Source organism: Polypterus senegalus, chromosome 2, assembly GCF_016835505.1.
Source record: "Polypterus senegalus isolate Bchr_013 chromosome 2, ASM1683550v1, whole genome shotgun sequence".
NCBI classification, from domain to species: domain Eukaryota; kingdom Metazoa; phylum Chordata; class Cladistia; order Polypteriformes; family Polypteridae; genus Polypterus; species Polypterus senegalus.
In genome coordinates this window covers 176,993,660-177,015,352 of record NC_053155.1, presented here as the reverse complement: position 1 = coordinate 177,015,352, position 21,693 = coordinate 176,993,660, and the positions used below count along the sequence as shown (strand labels likewise).

At 40.7% G+C, this 21,693-nt stretch overlaps 1 protein-coding gene across 1 annotated transcript in view; it reads right to left on the bottom strand.

Annotated features, from left to right (window-relative positions):
* Nucleotides 1–787: 787 nt before the first annotated feature.
* The window catches only part of traf3ip2l (TRAF3 interacting protein 2-like), a 105,505-nt gene continuing 84,599 nt past the window's right edge, over nt 788–21,693 (bottom strand). The window contains exons 8-10 of the mRNA XM_039744967.1: nt 6,900–7,019; nt 4,330–4,404; nt 788–1,818 (exon numbers count right to left, since the gene is read on the bottom strand). Of these exons, the coding sequence (XP_039600901.1) occupies nt 1,672–1,818; nt 4,330–4,404; nt 6,900–7,019 (342 nt within the window). The 3' untranslated portion in view covers nt 788–1,671. The remainder of the gene's footprint in view (nt 1,819–4,329; nt 4,405–6,899; nt 7,020–21,693) is intronic.

Here is a 21,693-nt window from a genome sequence, read left to right as displayed (position 1 = left end):
GATCATAGACTTTAATATTGGAAAATCTGGCAGGAAACGCCATAGGAATCATATGTGGGGCTTACATGCATTTTTATTACTCTTTAATTTAATATTGTTTTTTTTTTTGTATCAGTATACTGCTGCTGGATTATGTGAATTTCCCCTTGGGATTAATAAAGTATCTATCTATCTAAAGAGGTTAGCTGATGCAGGCATATGCAGAGTGGATTGTTCACGTTCTGTTTAATGGTCCATCCTACCCTGCACCAGGCAGTCGCAGCACCAAGATGTTGAGCACAGGGAGTAGCTGTGTAGAAGTGTTGTCCATCAATCCAAGTATAACACACTGTGTTTAAAAGTGGCCTTCAGCTAATGAGGGGCCTCAAGGTACATGGGAAGGATCCTGGTATATATCTTAAAAAAATCTCTCGGGCACTGATACACCACATGTATGTGAGAAAGTGCCACCTCTTGTGTCTCAAAGTTCTGAAAATTTTACTGAGGGTCGCATGTACTGTAGCTATAAAGTACCAATCACCCTCAACTGACTACTAAAAACAGGCCAGTTTGCAAATGCTTGTACAGTGAAGTACATACATGCGTCACTGACGCCTAAGTTTTAAAACATCAGAGAATGTCCTTTATTCTCCATTGTCTCTTCACTCAAAACATAACTACTCATGAAAATCACAGAATATGTCTCATAAATTGGCCAACAAAAGTAACTTGGTTCATGCCATGGACTGTTCTACACAGCACATCAAACATGGCTACAATCTGAAGCACTAAGCCAGCCACACTGGGGTAATGAGAGTTTTTTTTTATTTATATTGAAAGGAAGAAAACAGCAAATGTAGAACATCATACGAAAACAGCACCCAAACCCAGAAGGTCCCTTTAGATGTACCAAAAATGTAAAAATGATATATTATCCCAGAAAACTGGAATTGTTAGCATGCAGTCAATTAAAATTAGGTTACACCAAATACATAAAAAGCAGTTTTCCTTCTTTGCCCTTCACAGCCCTTGTGTTAATTTGTACTACGTTATGTACAGTAGGCACAAAAGTCTTGAAAGTGTCGGTCTTGCAGAACTATTTCTTGAACAGAACCTGAAAAACAGTGAGATGGACACCCGAGAGAATACAAAAGCCAAGTTCATAATACATTCACAAATAAAACAGGTCATTATGAATCAGGTAGTCAAAACTGCACATGGCAAATGCTTCCAAAATATCATCCATATCAATGCATTTGTGGGGCTTATCCCACAATTTGTCGTGTCACTCCTCTTATCCTGATGAGCTGGACAGGTGAAGGATGAAGGTTAGGTGAAACACAACTTGGGCAGCACTCACTTGTGCTCAGGTCAAAACAACATAGTGCATTCAACAACAAAAAAAAATTCCAGCTAGGATCCTTCAAATCTTCATATCAGGCAAGACAGTACCTGCAGAAGGGGGTGCGACTCTCAAAGATAACATTTCTTGAATCCAGAAATATTGCACATACCATTGAGGGTATCTTGATAAATGCTGTGTATTCGATGATTTAAATCCTGACAATGACACAGATGCCAACGGTCCCAGATCCTCAAGGCTTGAAATTTCCAAGTTAGCATTGTCACCTGACAATGCAATATTCTTGGAACCAAAGTATTGGAGTCACTGATGAATTGTGAGGAGGAACATTAAATTGGGATGGACACAATGGTTGGCAGTTCTCCAATTGGTGGAGGGTTGTATTTTTCAACACGCATTAACCGCCGGAGAATGTCCTGCATGTCCTGAGGCCATCGGTACACGTTCGTATTCTGCAGCCAGTAGGGAACATGACACTGGCAGAGGAAAAAGGAGGAGATAAAAAGGAAATACTGTTACCGTAGATATGAAAAATGAAACAAACTTGACAAGACCACACAGAAAATAGAATATACATTGCAGGAATTAAAAAAAAAAAAAAAAGGATTGATCACATCTGTATATTAAGTAATAATTCAATATGGTTCTCTTTCAGTTACATTATGAAAAAAAATTTGGTAAGTATGATATGACTGCTGCACACTGTATCTAACTGAACAGAAGCTAGAGAAGCCGTTTGCTTTTAAATGACAGTAAGCACTAGTGAAAAATAAAGAAATTATTATAATCTGTAAACTTATACAGATGACATTAGGTATGTGGCAGACATATAGTGACAAGATGAGAGGTCAGATTTATCTAAATGCTATTATGCAGATAAGCCAGGTGTCAGGGCAGAAAATTATTCGCAGAAAGGTCATTAACGTTTGCGGCACCATCTAGTGCCCGGGGTTTGTTTCCTGCCTTGCGCCATGTGTTAGTTGGGATTGGCTCCAGCAGTCCCCCATGACCCTGTAGTTAGGATGTAGCGGGTTGGATAATTGATGGATGGAAGGAAGTGTTTCACAAGAGTCTGAACACAGGCATTTCCTTTTAATTGCGATGAATAATATCAGCAATAGTCTAGTTTGCAGTTCGTCTAAACATTTTTGCCACTGTGGCATCCAAGTAGCTAAGAATAAGCAAAGCAGCTTCCGTCTCTACCAGTGGCTCGCTGGGTGACCTCGAGTAAGATACATTATCGGTCAGTGTTCCAAATAAAGTTAAAACAGAAAAAAAAAAATCTAAAAATCAGTTAACATTTCAAGAACCAAGTTTTAAAAATCTACTATACACTAGTATTTTTTCTTCGTTGTGTGTGTGCGCGTTTTTCCTTAAAATGAGACTTCGATCAATATAGACAGGTTTAATTAAATTGTATAATATTTTGATTTCAGGAGCAGGCTAGTAGACATTGTACAGGAAACCCAGTATCTAATGTCTGACAAATTAGAAAACGCTGAAACTAAATTAAACTTTGTAAAATATGCTAGGTCTCACTTTTATTGTAGAAGTACAATTTATGCTTTGCTACTTCCAGTCATGTCATATATACTGTAGTTAATTGTGACCCGACATTTGCGCGATAGACATATTCGCGCCGACAAAATCGCGAAAGTTTCATTAAATATGAATGACTGTACTAGTTTAAAGCATATATAATAATATTTATTTTAGAAGTCAATATTATGAGACGCGGCATGCCATCAGCACGGCACGCAGATAGTCCTTAAGATCACGCCCTGCATATGTAGGAAGAATTGCAGCAAGGGCGTCCCACTCTCTTGGCCCCTCTCGCGATTTTGTCGGCGCTCATTTGTCCGTCGCGCGCATATGTCTATCGCACTTTTGTCGGTGAACCGTAGTTAATTATCTGTGTAATACAAAAAAAGTATCTTCAACAGGGTGACACACAGCGGGAAGAGCTAGAGGTTCAATTTTGCAGCCAACCTGAATACTGCAGTTCATTAACGTCAAGCAGTACAATTTCACCCTGCTTCAGTCTTACTACGTGCAAATAGCCTTTAGTAAAAAGAAGTGTACAAGTCAATGCAGATGCTTTCAGACAGCTGAACTGGAACCGTGTATTGTATTTTATTCAGTTGAGTTAATCGCAGAAATGACTTGCCATGTCTCTGTAAATCATCCCAGTTTATGTGAAACAGATAAGTGGTGGATTTAGAGCTTTTTATTTCAACAGTAGGCGGTTTTGATTAAATAGTGTGCAGTACATTAGTGGATAAGCCATTTAACACCAATGATTTCAGATATTTTGAATACTGGTCTTTGTTTCAGTGCAATAGCATTTCATTGGAAAAAGGGGAATCTATTTACTTGGTTTTTAATTTTCATTGCTTAAAAGCCCTTTTTCTAAAAGCCATCCCATTTAACTTTTTCTGTTAATTTTGATTAGATCTTTATGAATGGACATACACTTATTTTCAGAAAGTTTCATGCTTTAACAGGAGGAATGTCCACTTACTAATTGATTTATGCAATTAAAGACCCCTGCAAAATTTAGTTCAGTCTATTTTCACAATAAATAGAAATTTAGCTACAGAACTGTAATCCGAAATACATGCTGTTCATTGCACAGTGTTGGGTCTTACAACCACGATTCCATAGGTTCAAGAGTGCCAACAACAGGCGCTGATTGTGCGTAATCAATCAAAATTAGGAATGAGTAAACACAAAGGAGGATTCAACTAAAGGTGGACCCTGAAGAAATTTTATTTTTATATTTTTCCCCAACATCTAGTATTTTTTTCCTTCTTTAAGGTATAGTTTGAATAACAGTACTAAAAGATTCATATGAAATCTGGCTGAAGCACAAGTTTAGTAATTTCCATTCAACTTACATTTTATGTTGCTGTTGAGTACACGTATGTTATGTAATTTGGTCAAACAATGTCTTAGAAAAAAATAAAATAAAAATCAAAAACACAAACCTTCTCTGCACCAGGGAAGATGATGGGAACAAAACGGAAATTTCTGCTGCCATTTTGGATATACTCATTCTGTAACTGTCGGAGAGAAGAAAGGCAAGGATGGTATAAATGAACTAAAGGAAAAGAACACTGTATACAAATTGTTTATGAATAATTGATAACTCCAATGCCAAAGTGTTAACTGTAAAAAGAAAACCATGGTAATAAGAGAAGGGTGTAGAGATATATGAAAAATCCACACCAAATGGCCAAGGTTTGTCTCTGAGCCTTCGTCAAGATTTTTTTTTTTACTGGAAAATGTGCCAAAGCTGCCAGAGCTCTTCAGGAATCAGGAGTGAATCGATGAGATTAGCACTAGAACTGGTTGTACCCATAAAGTACTTGGAGCAGCACAACAAGAATTTTAAATGCTGGATTAATGGATCATCCATAAAAGCAAGTCATATGTAGGGATATGCAATGAACAAGTATAGCTGCCTTGGTTGTGTGTTAGAGGCATCAGAAGATTAAAAACATGTGTGGTGATAACAGGCCATTCATCCCAGTGAGTTTGCCCATCTTATTCATTGATATACTCCACACATCCTGATATACTATATTGCCAAAAATCCTATGATCTTTCTTGATCACTTATGAATACTTTTTGGATGTACGCCAATCAGCCCCAACATTAAAATCACAAACAGGTGAAGTGAGTAACACTGATTATCTCACTACAATGGCACTTCTGTTGGGATCAGGAAAAATGGCCAAGTGTATGAGCAACTCTGACAAGGCCAAATTGAGATGGCTAAATGACTGGGTCAAAACAGCAAGGTGTTCCCAATATGCTGTAGTTAGTATCTATCTACCAAAAGGAGGCCAAGGATAGGCAAGCAGTGAGCTGGCAACAGGGTCATGGGCACACAAGGCCCATTGATGGGTGTAGTGAGTGAAGGTTTTGCCGCCTTTTCTGGTCCCACATAAAAGCTACTGCAGCACATATTTCTGAAGAACTTAATGCTGGCCAAGAGAGAAAGGTGCACAGTGGTTACAGTGCCCATGCAGACTCCGGTCCACTGCTGAAAGCACCTACAATGGGCATGTGAGCATCAGAACTAGACAATTGAGCAAATTAAGAAGATGGCCTGGTCTGAGGAATTAAATTTTCTTTTAGATCATGTGAATGGCCAGGTGTGTGGGGGTCGTTTACCTTGGGAAGAGATGGCAGCAGGATGCATTATGGGAAGAAGGCAAGCAAATGGAGACAGTGTGATTCTCTGGGCAGTGTTTTGCTGTGAAACCTTGGGCCCCGGCATTCAAATGACTATTACTTTGACACATACCACCAAAATAAAGATTGTTGCAGACCACATACACCCCTTCATATGAACAGTATTCCCTGAAGGCAGTGGCCTCTTTCAGCAAGATTATGTGTCATGTCACATTGCAAAAATTACTCAGGAATGATTTGAGGAATCTGACGAAGAGTTCAATCCGTTGACTTCAAATTCCCCATATCTCAATCCAATTGAGCATCTGTGGGATGTGCTGGAAAAACAAGTCTAATCCAAGGAGGCCCCACCTTATAGGACTTAAAGGATATGCCACCAATATCTTGTGAAGTTCATGCCTGGAAAGGTCACACAGCTTTTATCGTATCACAATATAAGGCAGGTGGTTTTAATGCTATGGCTGATCAGTGCAGATAGTGATGAGTCAACTATGACTCCTAGGTCCTTCTTATCAAGGTGTACTTTCAAGTTTCAGGATTCCCATTTTTGCTTTCTATGTGTAATACTTTACATTAAATTTCATTTGACACAAATCTGCCCAAGCCTGTATGCTACTCAAGTCCCTCTATAACAATTTAGCTGATTCTGTATTGTGGGCCCTTCCATCTAATTTGGTATCATCATCAAACATGACCAGCTTATTGATTAGATTTTTATGCAGATCATTGATGTATATTAAAAGGGCAATGACATTAACACTGATCCCTGAGGGACACCGCTTTTAAAATCTCCCAGTTCTGAAAATGACTCCTTCACTGTAGCCCTTTACTACTTGTGTTTGAGCCAATTTTGTACCGACAAAGAGCGTGCTCTGAATTTCTACTTGTTTTAGTTTGTTCACTAACCTTTCATGTGGTACCTTAACAACAGCCTTCTGAAAAGCTACATAAAAATATCACATGTACCTCTGTGATTGTATTCATTTGTTGCTTCCTCATAAAATTCCAGCATATTAGTGAAGCATGACCTTTCTCGTCTGAACTCATGCTGTCTATATACTAATAATAAGCATAGAACAGCATCACAGACTTGTAAGAGAAGAAACTAAAGAAAAGTCAGAGCAAATTCTCCAAAGCAATTCTGTCATGACAAGACCTTGTTTGTTTGTTAGCCTCAAACAGGTTTGCTATAACCTTGGGAACTTCTAACTAGCAAAATTAAAAAGAGACTCTCCAGCAAATCACCAAACCAAATAGTCAAAGAAACACATTGAACCTCGGGCACGGGAACATAACATCACTGTGTAACAGCCAGAAATATGGGGATGTCCCACACAGGAATGGAGAAGTACAGTACCTGCTTGTATATGTAGACAGTGTTTAAGGCACTTTCATCATTCTTCATCCCTTCGTGCCTGTAAGGCTTCACAGTTTCATAATATTTTGGGCTGATCACAATAATAATCAGGAAGTCCTTCTGCATAAAAAAAAATAAAAAAAAAAATATATATATATATATATATATATATATATATATATATATATATATATATATAATATATGCCTGTCCAAGTAATATTGTAAGAAAACAAAAGAAATCAAGAAATCTGCAGAGCATCTTCCATATATGATAACGCATTATTGTGATATACTTATACAGTATATACCTCATATTTGTATTATATGTTTTGAGACTTTGGGAAATTTCTTATTTTCTTCCATTCAGATTTGTGAAGCTATTGATTTGTCTCCCAACTCTACAGTATCTAAGACTCAAAAATAAGCTTAATTACAAGTTTCACAATATGGAACATAATATAAGGATTTATAAGAATTTTAAGAATGTATCTTAAAGATTTTAAGAATTTATCTTAAAATAAAGTGTTTACATACAAGATTGGGACTGTAGGTTTGTTCTTAAGTTGAATTTGTATGTAAGTCGGAACAGGTATATTACTTTAATAAATGCTATTGTTGACCGACTGTAACCAAGTGCTCTGCCAATGAATGATGGAGTTTCACCTCTCTCTGACCTTTTTATTATTTCTACTTTATTTTCAACGGTGATGATTTTTCTCTTCTTTACTGTATCACCAGCACTTGCATCAGATTTGTGTTTCAGAGACATTGTTGAAGGGTGAAGACAAAAGATTAAGATGAGCTCTTCTGCACAGCACTGTACACGCTATCACAGCAGGAAGGCACCTGTCGTCAACACGTCTGATGTACTGACAAGAGACTTTATAACAGTAAAGTAACAGTACAAGCAGGCTTGCAATTGAGAATGAATGGGGGCAGCGAGGGGTGATTCACCATTCGGCCACCACACAGTCACTTCCACTTGCATACAGTATGCTTCATCATGCAGTGTCTGCCCATCGAGAGCGAACAGGGTGCGGCCAAAGCTGGGTAGTGAATCGCCCACCACTGCCCCCATTCAACAGGCAACAACCCGAGGCACACTAAAATGCTGCCCCCTGCCACCCCATTCACCCTCAATGAACTCCGTTCTGCCACAACTGGTCACCGCTTGCAGCATCACCAGCCGCCCACCGAGAACGAACAGGGCAGCCATTCGAGGGACACTGCAAGGCTGTGGGGGGGGCGGGCAGTGAAATGCCCCCCTCAGTCCCATTAAGCCTCCGTCCTGCACACGAGCGCTTGCCGCGTACCCAACAGCCCACTGAGAATGAATGAGGTGCAGACCCCACTACCCCATTTATCAACCGGAGCCACCTGAGGTACACTACACTGCGCAAGCAGCAAAACCGACTCCCCCCTCCAGCCACCGCTTGCAGCGTCCCCAGGCTGGAGATGACAAAGTGGCAGTTACTGAGGACCCTGCATTGCGTCCCCCAGACAGATGAAGGAGCAGCTGTGACCCGGGTTTGTAAGTCTTATGTCCGTAACTCAGGAACTACCTGTATTTGCAATGATGGACATGCTGAATGTTGTCACATCAACATCACCTAGTGAAATAAGAAAGGACTAGGTATATGCATACATCTTCTGATACTACAGCTAAACATATCATTAGAGATGTACCTGGGATCCTCAGTAGTTGCAGATACGGTGAGCCAAATTAATATTTAGAGATGTTTCAAAATGCAGATATCTTAAAATGCAGTTTACAGTTTAACATATCTGCAATGCATTTCAAAATATCTCAAATTGACCTTGTATGCATTTTATGAAAGAAGCCTGTCAGAAGAGAAAAGGGTAAGAAAAACAACTTTATGAAGCTTCTGTTTTGTTACACACCATTTCACTCCTTCCCAAGCAGTGCTTACAGCACTTGCTATCAAGTAAATCAGCCAAAGAAAATAAATACTTGAAGACATTATTATTATCACCATTTGTTTTTTAATACGCTTCTTTCAGCTGTTCTACTGGATAGCATTATAGCGGTGCTACTGGCTAAAGAAACTTCAACTTCCAGCAGTCCCTGTGGTGGCTCTGACTGGTTGTCTGCCGAGGGTGTAGAGGCTGCTGGGGACAAGGAGGCAGCACGAGATTTAAAAGGGGGCTGCATGAGGACTATCTGAGGATTTGTTGTCGTCATGAGAAGAAAGGTGCGCTCCTGATCCCATTCACACGCTATCATATACAGAGTGCTGATCTCTGGACCATCTACCTCTATTTCATTTTATCATTTGCCATTTTTCATGGACTTCATCATGTGTTGTTTTTGTTGGTAACTTGTTATTGTTGAATTTGTGTTTATTGTATAATCGCCAGAAGGGAACTGGGGTGGGAGCATTGTAGTTTATATAGTTATATTTTGTTTATTATTGTTTAATACATTCCGACATTTCAGTTTTACTACTGTTGTCTTTTTGTCTCTGTGGAGGAATGTGTACGAGTCAGGCCAATGCTGGGTGTGTTCCTGGGATCCCGACCTAAAAAATTAATAAATCACCGTCTTATCGACGGTGTGAATCTTAGCCGGGTTTTAGTCCACTACAGCGTAAGCAATCAACTTTAAAACAAATGCAATTGTTTCTATACTGTTCTGTTTTCTATCAAGTAGGTAGGTAGGTACTTTATTAATCCCAAGGGGAAATTCACATAATCCAGAAGCAGTATACTGATACAAAAAAAAAACAATATTAAATTAAAGAGTAATAAAAATGCATGTAAAAATAGACAATAACTTTGAATAATATTAGCGTTTAGGGTGCAATTGAAGATTCGCATAGTGTGGGGGAGGAACGATCTCCTCAGACTGTCAGTGGAGCAGGACAGTGACAGAATGAAGCTACTCCTCTGCCTGGAGATGACACTGTTCAGTGGATGCAGTGAATTCTCCACCATTGACAGGAGTTTGCTTAGCGCCCATCGTTGGCTTGCTAATTTTTTCGTTACTTTGCTTAAGAAATCCAAATCCAAGGCAGTCATTGCCTCTTGCTGGATACACCATGATGTGTCACAAGATTAGGAATGAATAAAGTCCTTTGGTGCATCAAGCAAGAAAACTTCTCCCAGGTTGCTCAGAACTAAGTTCAATAAGAAGAGCATTTGAACACCATCTGAAGCAAATAAAGACAGCCTGTTAATGATGCATGAGTACATTAATGACTTTTCTGAACCAGTCAGCATGGATATTAGCTAAAATCTAGCATTATTATTCTGGTATACAGGAGTAGCAATAAAGACTGACATGTTGAGTTTTGGAGCTCTTGGATCCAAATGAGGTGAACTTTGTCAGTCATGTCAAACACAGGGATAGATTGTTGCTTCCAATATAAGGTCTTATTTGAGGAGGAATGATGTCTAGTCCCAGAACCTTCAGCAGATGTAAATTTTCCAAACGGAAAACACAACAACCTGAATCTCAACAACATCAGCAAGACAAAAGAGCTAGTGGTGGACTTCTGCCATGCCAAGGAGTTTCTGGGAATAGTCAACATTCAGGGAGAAGACATGGAAGTGGTGCAGAGATACAAGTACTTGGGGGTTCACATAAACAGCACTGCACTCTACAAATAAAGTTCACTGGAATTGACTTGACAAACTGGACTAGACTGTATTTCCTAAGGAAACTCTGGTCTTTTGCTGTATGCTGCAAGCAGCTGGAAACGTTTAACCAGTCCATAATAGCCAGTGTGTTGTTCTACAGTACAGTCCCCCAGGGAAGAAACTTGAGCTCAAAGAAAGCACAGTGCCTGAACAAACTTATCAGGAAAGCCTGCTCCATCATAGCATGAACCCTGGACACACTGGAAACTGTTGTAGAAAAGAGGACGGTGGCAAAATTGAATGCCATCATGAAAAATTCCTTCCTTCCCCTCCAGTAGGTACTCTCTTGGAGCACCTTTAGCCACAAGTCCATTCCACTACAGCAGGGGTCCTCAATCACAGTCCTGGAGGGCCGCAGCAGTTGCAGTTTTTTACTCCAACCAAATTGCTTAATCAGAAGCACTTATTGCTCAATTAACTCTCCTTAATTGTCTCACTCATTAATATTTTGAACCATTATTGATTATGTTAGTCTTAAACAGCTGTATTCCTGTTTTTAAATTGTTCCTAATTAGCAAGAACATGCACATAACAAAAGAGACCAGCATTTCTCTATTTAGCTTGTTTCCATTTACACGGTGTGTATTTATCATTCACTATTGGGTTTAATTAAATACTTGGAAGGAAAGTGAAGAGAAAAAAGCGAAGGACTGAGAATTACATCTCCATTTTAGCCTTCAAATCATTTGGATGATATCCTTAGAAAGGGGAAAAAATCTTGAATATGAGAATTACCTGACATGGCAGAGTGAAAGCACTAACAAGCCATGAAATTAAATTATTGGTATGAATTGCTTCCTAATTAAGCAACCGGGTTAGAACAAAAACCTGCAGCCACTGCGGCCCTCCAGGACTGTGACTGAGGACCCCTCTGCACCACAGTGTGCAAAGCACCACCTCTGGGAGTCTTTTCTGCCCATTGCTCTCAGGCAATTCAGTGCTTCCTCCCGATAAACTACAAGTTTATTTTCAAATATCTGCACAATATACATTTATTTATAGATTGATTACCTGGCTGAATTATACAGTATATCCTGCAAGTCTGTATCCTTGTTTTTTATGTTTCTACTGCTTTATGCGTCTGAATTTCCCCATGGGATTAATAAAGTTTATCTAATCTAATTAACAGTCTTGTGCAGTACCATATCATGTGTTGCTGTGAAAACAAATTAGGCCACAAATTCAGCTGCCGCAATAAATGTAAGCATATACTGGTTTAAAAAAAAAAAAAAACCCAAAACATATTCGGCCACTGCAGTCCCCAGGTCCAAATTTGCCCAACCCCACCACACTTCCTGTTCAAATCAGTTTAGTCATTATAACGCAAAACTCAAACTTAAATTTTACACTTTACACTATGACCTCCTGAGTAAATGCTCTCTCTCTTTTGTGGCATGTCCTCTCCATGTGTTTTCTGTAAAAAGCATTCCCAGTTCCCAACACACACTAAATGCTCCACCTCTTTCCTACAGAAAAATTGCCTTTCCCCTCCACAACATTTACTTTACTTCCTAGTCTAGCACTGCCCTTAACTTGTCAAACAGTTGCTGTATGAGCGAGTGTCACAAGATTCTTTGGAAACCAATAAGATACTATTACTTTTAGAAAATTTTGGATGAGAAAATAAATTGAAGTTTGATGCTTTATATCTGAAAAAGAGTTCAAGTATATTTTAGTTCTTGAAAAGTAGGAGATTGAAAAAGATTGGACAGACTCAATATTTGTGTGTAAAAAAAATAGTGTGATCCTTACAGAAAAAGATAGCAAATGAAATATGTTGGCTAAAAAATATGTACACAGCTCAGTACTACTATTACAATAACCACCACTACAAATTTGCTTTCCAGTTCATTTTACAGTATATTTCAAATATAAAAGCATCACTCTACAACAATATCTTTGCAAGCAGCAGATATGCAAAAGAACACTTCATCAGCTTTCTGTAATTGCAAAGGTTACTTTTATTAAAACATTTAAAGGGGTGGCAGATGGTGTTTTCATTACTACTTGATAAGCAGCACAGGCTTTTTTAAATAGTGTGATAAGATGACAAATTGAGACAAACAACTGCTATTTACACAGGTTTGTCTATGGGGAAAAAATTAGGAAAGCAGAAATAAGGTTTTCCTCTTGCATCAGTAAAGAAACAAAAACTTTTTCTCTTTAAAAACATTTACTAATTTTGTTTCCTGTGTTGTCTTTGATTGATTGATTGATTGATTAATTAAATTAATTAATTAAATTAATTAATTAAAAATAATTTTTTGAAGCTATATATAATCAGCTGCATATTAAGAGAAGCAGCTAATTGAGCCTGATCTTACATGCATGTTTCATTAATCTTTAAAGAGCTAACACACAAAAGAAAAAAAATAAGAACAATACAAGTTTAACAAGTGAGAAAAGACCATTCAGACCCTTGAGCTCATTTAGTTACTTATATTTGTCTCTATCTCCATTCAGATACTTCTTACAGTATACTCAAACGTGCACACATTATTCCAAATATGGTTTCACTAGCACATTATACAGACTGAGCATAAAGTTTTTACAATATAACCTTGACATTTCATTTGCCTTTTTAATTACTTTGGCTTGTACTACAGTACGTAAAGATGTTATATTAATGTGAACCCTTATATCTGTTTCAGAAGTTCTTTTCTGATGGGCCGAGTTACTTATGTATGGAGCATTTTACACTTAGTCAACACTAAACTGAATTTTCTAGTTAAACATGGGGGCAGAGTGCCACAATGGTAGCAATGAACTGTCACGCCGTCCAGGGATTGTTCCTGCCTCCTGCAAGATGATTGCTGGGATGCACACAACCCTGGATGAAATAATTTATTGTAGCAGTACCGTGTCTGTCAAATGTACCAACCCCCAATTCCTGTCCTTCCATTTTCTTTTTCCACATAACCAATCATAACAATATGAACTCTATAATAAATGTAAAAGCAACTGTAAGCTTAGAACACTGATTCCTCAAAACTTTTAAGAAACAATGAAAAATTTTTGTCATACATGTTTAATTATTCCATCCATCCATCCTTCCAGGGTCGCGCAATATGGAGGAATATTTCAGACAAAATGAAATAAATAAATAAATGCGTAAATAAATAAAAGTACTGTCAAATGTGAGCATAAATAAATAAATGTGTCATGAAATGAGAGCCTTAATAAATAAATATGTCATGAAATGAGAGCATAAATAAATAAATGTGTCACGAAATATTTTTTTCGTTGCTTATTTATTTATTTCATTTTGTCCGTAACATTCCTGCAAACCGTCATGAAATACGGCTTGAAGTAAAACTGTCACTTTCACTCGTCAAAGTTGAGAGGGTGGGCTCTAACACGCCCTCTAGTTACTGATTGGTAAATCGAGAGCACAAGAATTAATTAGAAAAATGCTTACTACTGCCGATGAAATGGATTCTGCCGAAGATATTACATATTTCAGAGAGAGAATTGAAGATTTATCGGAAGAAATTACAATGTTGGCGGCCCTTTTAGACTCCGATATAGATGAAACTGTTTTTGAAATTATCGAAGAACAGGTGGAACGGACTCGACTACACTCCAGTTCAGGTGACAAAGTTCCCTGCTCTGGACGTCCAACCTTTGACATTCCAGCTGAGTCAATAGAACACCTTCTGTTATGCGGTTTAAAAGTACAACAGATTGCAGATCTATATGGTGTATCGGAGAAGACGATCACAAGGCGAATGAGCCAGTTTGATATACGGTAAGCTGCAACAGCTGTATTAGTTTAGGTACTTTGACATGGAATGCCCAAAGCAGCTCCAACTAATATTTTGAACTGAACAACTTTATCACTGATCAGAGCTGTACAGTTGTTTGAAAAAGTAGCTGCGAATATGCAACTGACTTTATACTCGTAAAACAAGGGTCAAATACTCAGTTCTAAAAGGGCCGCCAACATTGTAATTTCTTCAGATAAATCTTCAATTCTCTCTCTGAAATAATGTAATATCTTCGCAGAATCCATTTCATCGGCAGTAGTAAGCATTTTTCTAATTAATTCTTGTGCTATCGATTCACCAATCAGTAACTAGAGGGCGTGTTAGAGCCCACCCTCTCAACTTTGACAAGTGAAAGTGACAGTTTTATTTCAAGCCGTATTTCATGACGGTTTGCAGGAATGTTACGATAAAATGAAATAAATAAATAAGCAACGAAAAACATATTTCGTGACACATTTATTTATTTATGCTCTCATTTCATGACATATTTATTTATTTATGCTCTCATTTCATGACACATTTATTTATTTATGCTCACATTTGACAGTACTTTTATTTATTTACGCATTTATTTATTTATTTCATTTTGTCCGAAATATTCCTCCATAGATAGCGCAAGTCCTAGCAAGCATAAAATGTGAGGCAGGAACAATCCCTGGACAGGGTGCCAGCTCATCACTATCGGGTCACCATCAAGCCCCACATGTTTAATTACTACCAGTATACATTATTTAAATGAAGTTAATTTTTCTGTAAATGGAAATATATATATTTTAACGCATTTCATCATGAAAATAATATCAAGTATACATCCCAGTATTCTAACAGCCACAGCTCCAAAAGGATAGCTCTTGGAAATCTAAATCAACTTAAAAGCCAGTCATCATCATCTGGAAATACACGCAATCTTCTATTAAATTGAATTCCTTTATTGTCATTGTATGGTACAATGAAATTCAATATACAAATCCTCCATAAACTTATTTTCCTATAAAATGATAAAATAACAATAATAATAAGATGATAGAAAACAATGAAAAAATGCAATATGAAAGCATATGTACAATATACACGTGCATATAGTGCAGATGGTTCCTAAAGAGGCTCAGGTTGTGCAGTATTGCAGTTGTAGTGCAAATTCACAGTGAGGTAACTGTAATGATAACTACAAACAGTTCTGCTGGGAGCACTTGATGGACTGATTGAGTGTGTTTACAGCTCTTAGGATGACACCGTTTCAGAGTCTTGAGGTTCGTCACAAAAAGCTCTGAAGAGTTTTCTGGATGGAAAAGGTTCAGATGTGACATGGCTGAGTGGAATCCATGCAGATGCCGGTGGCTTTCCTGAGGTAGCATGTACTATAAATGTCTACAAGGGCGTTCCGATCAGCTGCTGCGCAGCTATAATACCACACATACTCTGTGTGGTGCACAGACAGTAACAACGCTAAATCAGCTATGGTATTTGGAAAAGTTTGCCCAATCCGAGCAGCATTATATTGTTACAGAACAATTACAATCATTTCAATATATTTGACTAGCAGAATACCCGCGCTTCGCAGTGCAGAAGTAGTGTGTTAAAGAAGTTAAGAAAAAGAAAAGGACAAATTTCAAAAATAACGTAACATGATTGTTAATGTAATTGTTTTGTCATTGATATGAGTGTTGTTCTCATATCTATCTATCTATATCTATATCTATATATATCTATATATTTTGTGACCGCTGGCCCCGGCACAGACAGACGGACAACATTTTTGCACCCACACACCGTTTATTTACACTATTTACAATTATATAAATGTCACGTGCACTCACGAACCCCAGTGCTGCTAGCACTGAATCCCCCAAAGTCCAGGGCCCACAGTCTCTGTGCCTTTGTCCTGGCCGCCTCCTGTCCTCTCTCCAGCTCTGTCCACTTCCACCCGACATCCACTAAATGACTGGAGGGAGGCGGCCCCTTAAATAATGCCCCGGATGAGCCCCAGGTGTTTCCGGCCTCTTCTCTTTAGCCACGCCCCAGCGTGGCGGAAGTGTCGGCTGCTTTCCTGGCGGCTCTCCGGGCGCCACACAAAGTCTTCCCCCCGGCACTTCCCGGGATAATTAGGCACCGGGGCGCCGCCTGGCGGTGGCCACGGGTCCCTACAGGGCTGGGCTTCCAAGCCCTGTACCCGAGGCCCCCTGCCTAACCAGGACGGACGCCCCACTCAGTCTGGAGGAGGCACACGCCCTCCTCCGGTCTTCCAAGGCGTCCCGCCGGGCTCCATCCCCGGCCAAAGACCACACAGGGTAAACCGGCATCGGGGAGCCGCCCGGCGGTGGCCACGGGTCCCTACAGGGCTGGGCTTCCAAGCCCTGTACCCGAGGCCCCCTGCCTAACCAGGACGGACGCCCCCACTCAGTCTGGAGGAGGCACACGCCCTCCTCCGGTCTTCAAGCGCCCGGCGGGCTCCATCCCCGGCCAAAGACCACACAGGGTAAACCGGCACCGGGGAGCCGCCCGGCGGTGTCCACGGGTCCCTACAGGGCTGGGCTTCCAAGCCCTGTACCCGTGGTCCCCTACACAACCAAGACGGACGCCCCCTCGCGGTCTGGAGGAGGCACAAGCCCTCCTCTCCTCCTCCTGGGCGTCCCAGGACCACAATCTTTATATATATATATATATATATACCCGCGCTTGGCAGCGGAGAAGTAGTGTGTTAAAGAAGGAAAGAAAGAAAAGGAAACATTTTGAAAATAACGTAACATGATTGTCAATGTAATTGTTTTGTCACTGTTATGAGTGTCGCTGTGATATATATATAGCAAAATACCCGCGCTTCGCAGCGATGTCGTGTGTTAAAGAAGTTATGAAAAAGAAAAGGAAACATTTTAAAAATAATGTAACATGATTGTCAAAGTAATTGTTTTGTGTATTTGGCGGCAGCGTCACGAAGTTGTTTTCGGTAGCTGCATCAGAAAATGTACCACGACGTCTGACACGCCTCCTTTTACTGTTTTCTCACAGCTTGGATTGCTGCTGTCATATTTATATACACACACACACACACATACATACAATACATATAATTTGTGTGTGTGTATGTATGTATGTATGTGTGTGGCCCCGGCCGGGCTGGAGCCCGCCGGGACGCCAGGAGGACATGAGGAGGGCTTGTGCCTCCTCCAGACCGCGAGGCGTCCGTCCTGGTTCTATTGGGAGCCACGGGTCGAGGGCATGGAAGCCCTACCCTGTAGGGGCCGTGGTTGCCGCCAGGCGGCGCCCGATGCCGGTTGATCCCATGCAGTCGCCGGCCGGAGCTGGAGCCCGGCCGGGACGCCTTGGAGGACGAGAGGAGGGCTTGTGCCTCCTCCACACCGCGAGGGGGCGTCCGTCCTGGTTCTGTTGGGGCTACGGGTTGAGGGCATGGAAACCCTTCCCTGTAGGGGCCCGTGGTCACCGCCAGGCGGCGCCCGATGCCGGTTTATCCCGCACGGTCGCGGCTGGGGCTGGAGCCCGGCGGGACGCTTGGAGGACAAAGGAGAGCAAGTGCCTCCTCCAGACAGAGTGGGGCGTCCGTCCTGGTTACGCAGGGGCCTCGGGTACAGGGCATGGAAGCCCAGCCCTGTAGGGACCCGTGGCCACCGCCAGCCGCGCCCTGTGCCTAATTATCCGGGAGCCCGACACTTCCGCCACACCAGGAAGTGCCGGGGGGAAGACTTTATGTGGCACCCGGAGAGCTGCCAGGAAGACAGCCGACACTTCCGCCACGCTTGGGCGTGGCCAAAGACGGAACACCTGGGGCTCATCCGGGAGCCTTATTTAGGGCCGCCTCCCTAAAGTCAGTGGTGGAAGTCGGGAGGAAGCAGACGGAACTGGAGAGAGACGGGAGGCGGCCAGGAAGGCACAAAAGACTGTGGGCCTGGACTTGGGGAGATCGGTGCGAGAAGGCACTGGGGTGCACGTGAGCACAAACTTTGTAAATAATACTGTAAATAAATGGTGTGTGGTGACAATATGATGTCCGTCTGTCTGTGCCGGGCCAGCGTTTACAGTGTGTATATATGATGTAGATTGGTATGTATGTATATATAGATATGTATATAGATATGAAGATATGTATGTGTATATATATGTATGTGTGTGTGTGTGTGTATATATATATATACACACATAAATATACTTGTGTGTATGTTTGTATGTGTCTATATGTGTGTGTATAGGTTTGGTCACTGAGTGCAAGGGAAAAATAATAAATTATAGTCTATAAGTTATTAAACAGTAAAACATTAACGTTTTAAGAAGTACAGGTACATTGAAATTACATTTTCTATGGAGCGTTCAAATTTGTGCCTCTGGTAATGTGCCTTACCGGCATTTAAAGAAAATTAGTTTTGTGTCCTCTGCAGTGTTAAGAGAGAAAGGCTTTGGTTTGGGATAAAAGGAAAAAGGTGTAAAGAAAGGAAAGTTGCCTTTTTCTTTTATATAGTATAGAGAGATGTGTTCGCTGACGTTATGATCGCCTTTTGGGGACAGTCGCGGTGGGTCTTGTGTAGACTGGTGAGACATCCCCGCTATTAATCGGCTGTGATGGCACTGTCAGTCCTCCACTCCTGTGCGTGTCTTCATAATCCGAGCTGAGGACCTCATAATCGATATCGTGCAAAAGAAAGTGTGAATCGCCTTAATATTATTTTGCCGTGGTGTAGAAAAGGGGTCCCGTGTTTGCACTTGTCTGGGCTATAGCGCAGGGGAGGATGAAAAAAATTAAAAGTGCTCACTTTGACTTAAGGCAGAAGCGCAGTCAGCGTCTCAAAGGCCGGCAAAGCTATGCACGCTGGCTGCTCGACTTTTGCTGGGCAGGAGACCCCAGTTTTGCAGACACGCTCATGATATCAAAAGTCTCAGTGCTCTTTGGAGGTCATTCATATATTATATATATAGCAAAATACCCGCCCTGCAGCGGAGAAGTAGTGTGTTAAAGAAGTAATGAAAAAGAAAAGGAAACATTTTAATAATAACGTAACATGATTGACATTGTCATGAGTGTTGCTGTCATATATATGCCTGCCTAAATAAGTCACCCTCGCTTTGCTCTTACTTTTTACCGTTCATTTAATCATGGCTAGTGGCGGAAAAATTATAAAATGGAAGGAGGATGGCTTTACCAAAACAATTATTGATGGCTAATCGATTATTCATAAAGCTTGAATTGGTGATCTGTTTTTCTGTGTTAACCTCATATTTTTCATACTTCTTCTCAAACTAAGGTGGTGCGAGGGTAAAATGAATCGGGATGCGCTGATCAATGTAATCGGTGTACCAGGAAATCATGCATTGACAAAAGCTCCCTTTGCTTGTAATGCAAAGTGTGATTAAATGCATTATTTTTTAAAGCGTTATGGAGCACATGCATCGAAGCTTCTCAGCTGTGCTTGTGCTAAGAAAAGGAAAGATTTTAAAAATAACGTAACACGATTGTCAATGTGACCTTTTGTAAGTAGTGCCTGGAGGATTCAGTGTGGAGAAACTCTAGAGACAGCGTGTGTATTAACTTGTGGATTTTTCTGTGAGTATTTGGTGGCAGTCTGACGAAGTTGCTTCGGAAGACGGCGTTAGCAGCGGAGCTCAGCTCAGAGCGAAATGAGGTGATTGTGAGGGGAGATGATGACGTGACTCCCCACCCGCCTTAACTGTCAATCCCCACAAACACAGTCTCGGAATTTGCATAAGCACACCCTTCACCTACAATTTTAACTTAGTTACAAAGTGATCAAAACTCTCGATTATATCCTGCGTCCTCTCATTAAACTTGTATCCCGCATTACCCATGGGCATGTGAAACGCCAGCGGTAGCCTGTCTATGAACTTAGTTTAAAGTTTAGGTTTACACCTTGCTTTGTTTCCGAAGTAGCAGCACTCATGAATATGGTTGTATATGTCATTCGCTCACCTCTTATTGTTTCGCTGCCTTCTCAATCGTATAATGCATGTTTTCTTCAGCGCTTTTTGGAGCTCTTCCTGGTTTTCTACGCACTGCATTGACAGTCAGTTCACATGATTACGTGGGAGGCATTATGTCACACGAAACTCCGCCCCCCACGGCTTTCGAGCTCAACTCCATTACATTGAATGGAGAAAAATAGCTTCCAGTTATGACCATTACGTGTACAATTTCGAAATGAACTTTTGTAAGGAAGCTGTAAGGAATGAGCCTGCCAAATTTCAGCCTTCTACCTACACGGGAACTTGGAGAATTAGTGATGAGTCAGTGAGTGAGTGAGTCAGGGCTTTGCCTTTTAATAGTATAGATAAATCCCACATCATTGATGCAAATCTGAAAAAGGGAGGCTACACAGAAACAGTAACACTGCTTTGATACTGGGTGCCACCAGCTTGCAAAGCCGAGCAGAAAAGTGCGTACGTAAGGTGAGAGGCTACTGTGATAATGTACATTGCTTTACACAAAGTTTAGTTTTTATATATCTTGAAGTGCGCATGGGAAAGGGTGTATGCAACATTTTTGTGTGTATGCACCGTTTATACTTGAGGCCCCAGAAGAGGAATGATATACAGTAATCCCTCCTCGATCGCGGGAGTTGCGTTCCAGAACCCCTCTTTATAGGTGAAAATCCACAATGTAGAAACCATACGTTTGTATGGTTAATTTTATATATTTTAAGCCCTTATAAACTCTCCAGCACTGTTAACATTATTAGAGCCCTCTAGACATGAAATAACACCCTTTAGTCAAAAGTTTAAACTGTGCTCCATGACAAGACAGAGATGACAGTTCTTTCTCACAATTAAAAGAATGCAAACATATCTTCTCTTCAAAGGAATGCATGTCAGAGAGACAGGGAGATGGCGCGAAAGAAAAGCAAACAATCAAAAAATCAATACGTGCTGTTGGGCTTTTAAGTATGCGCACCGCGATAAAGCAGCCGCAAAGAAGGGAGCAATGTGAAGGTATTCTTTCAGCATTTTTTTTAGAGTAGCGTCCGTATCTTCTAAGCAAACAGCCCCTCTACTCACACCCCCTCCGTCAGGAGCAGAGAACGTCAGAGAGAGGGAGAGCGCGCAAGATTAAAGCAAACAATCAAAAAATGAATATGTGCTTTTAGGCTTTTAAGTATGCCGAAGCACCGCGATAAAGCGGCATTTCTTAGAGGAGCGTCCATATCCTTTAGGCAAACAGCCCCTCTGCTCACACCCCCTCTGTCAGGCACAGAGAATGTTAGACAGAGTGAGAGAGAGAGAGAAAAGCAAACAATCAAGCCCCGCTCGGGAAGCACATCTTATATCATTGAGGAGTTTTATTTAATATGTAATACATCCTCTGATTGGGTAGCTTCTAAGCCATCTGCCAATAGCATCCCTTGTATG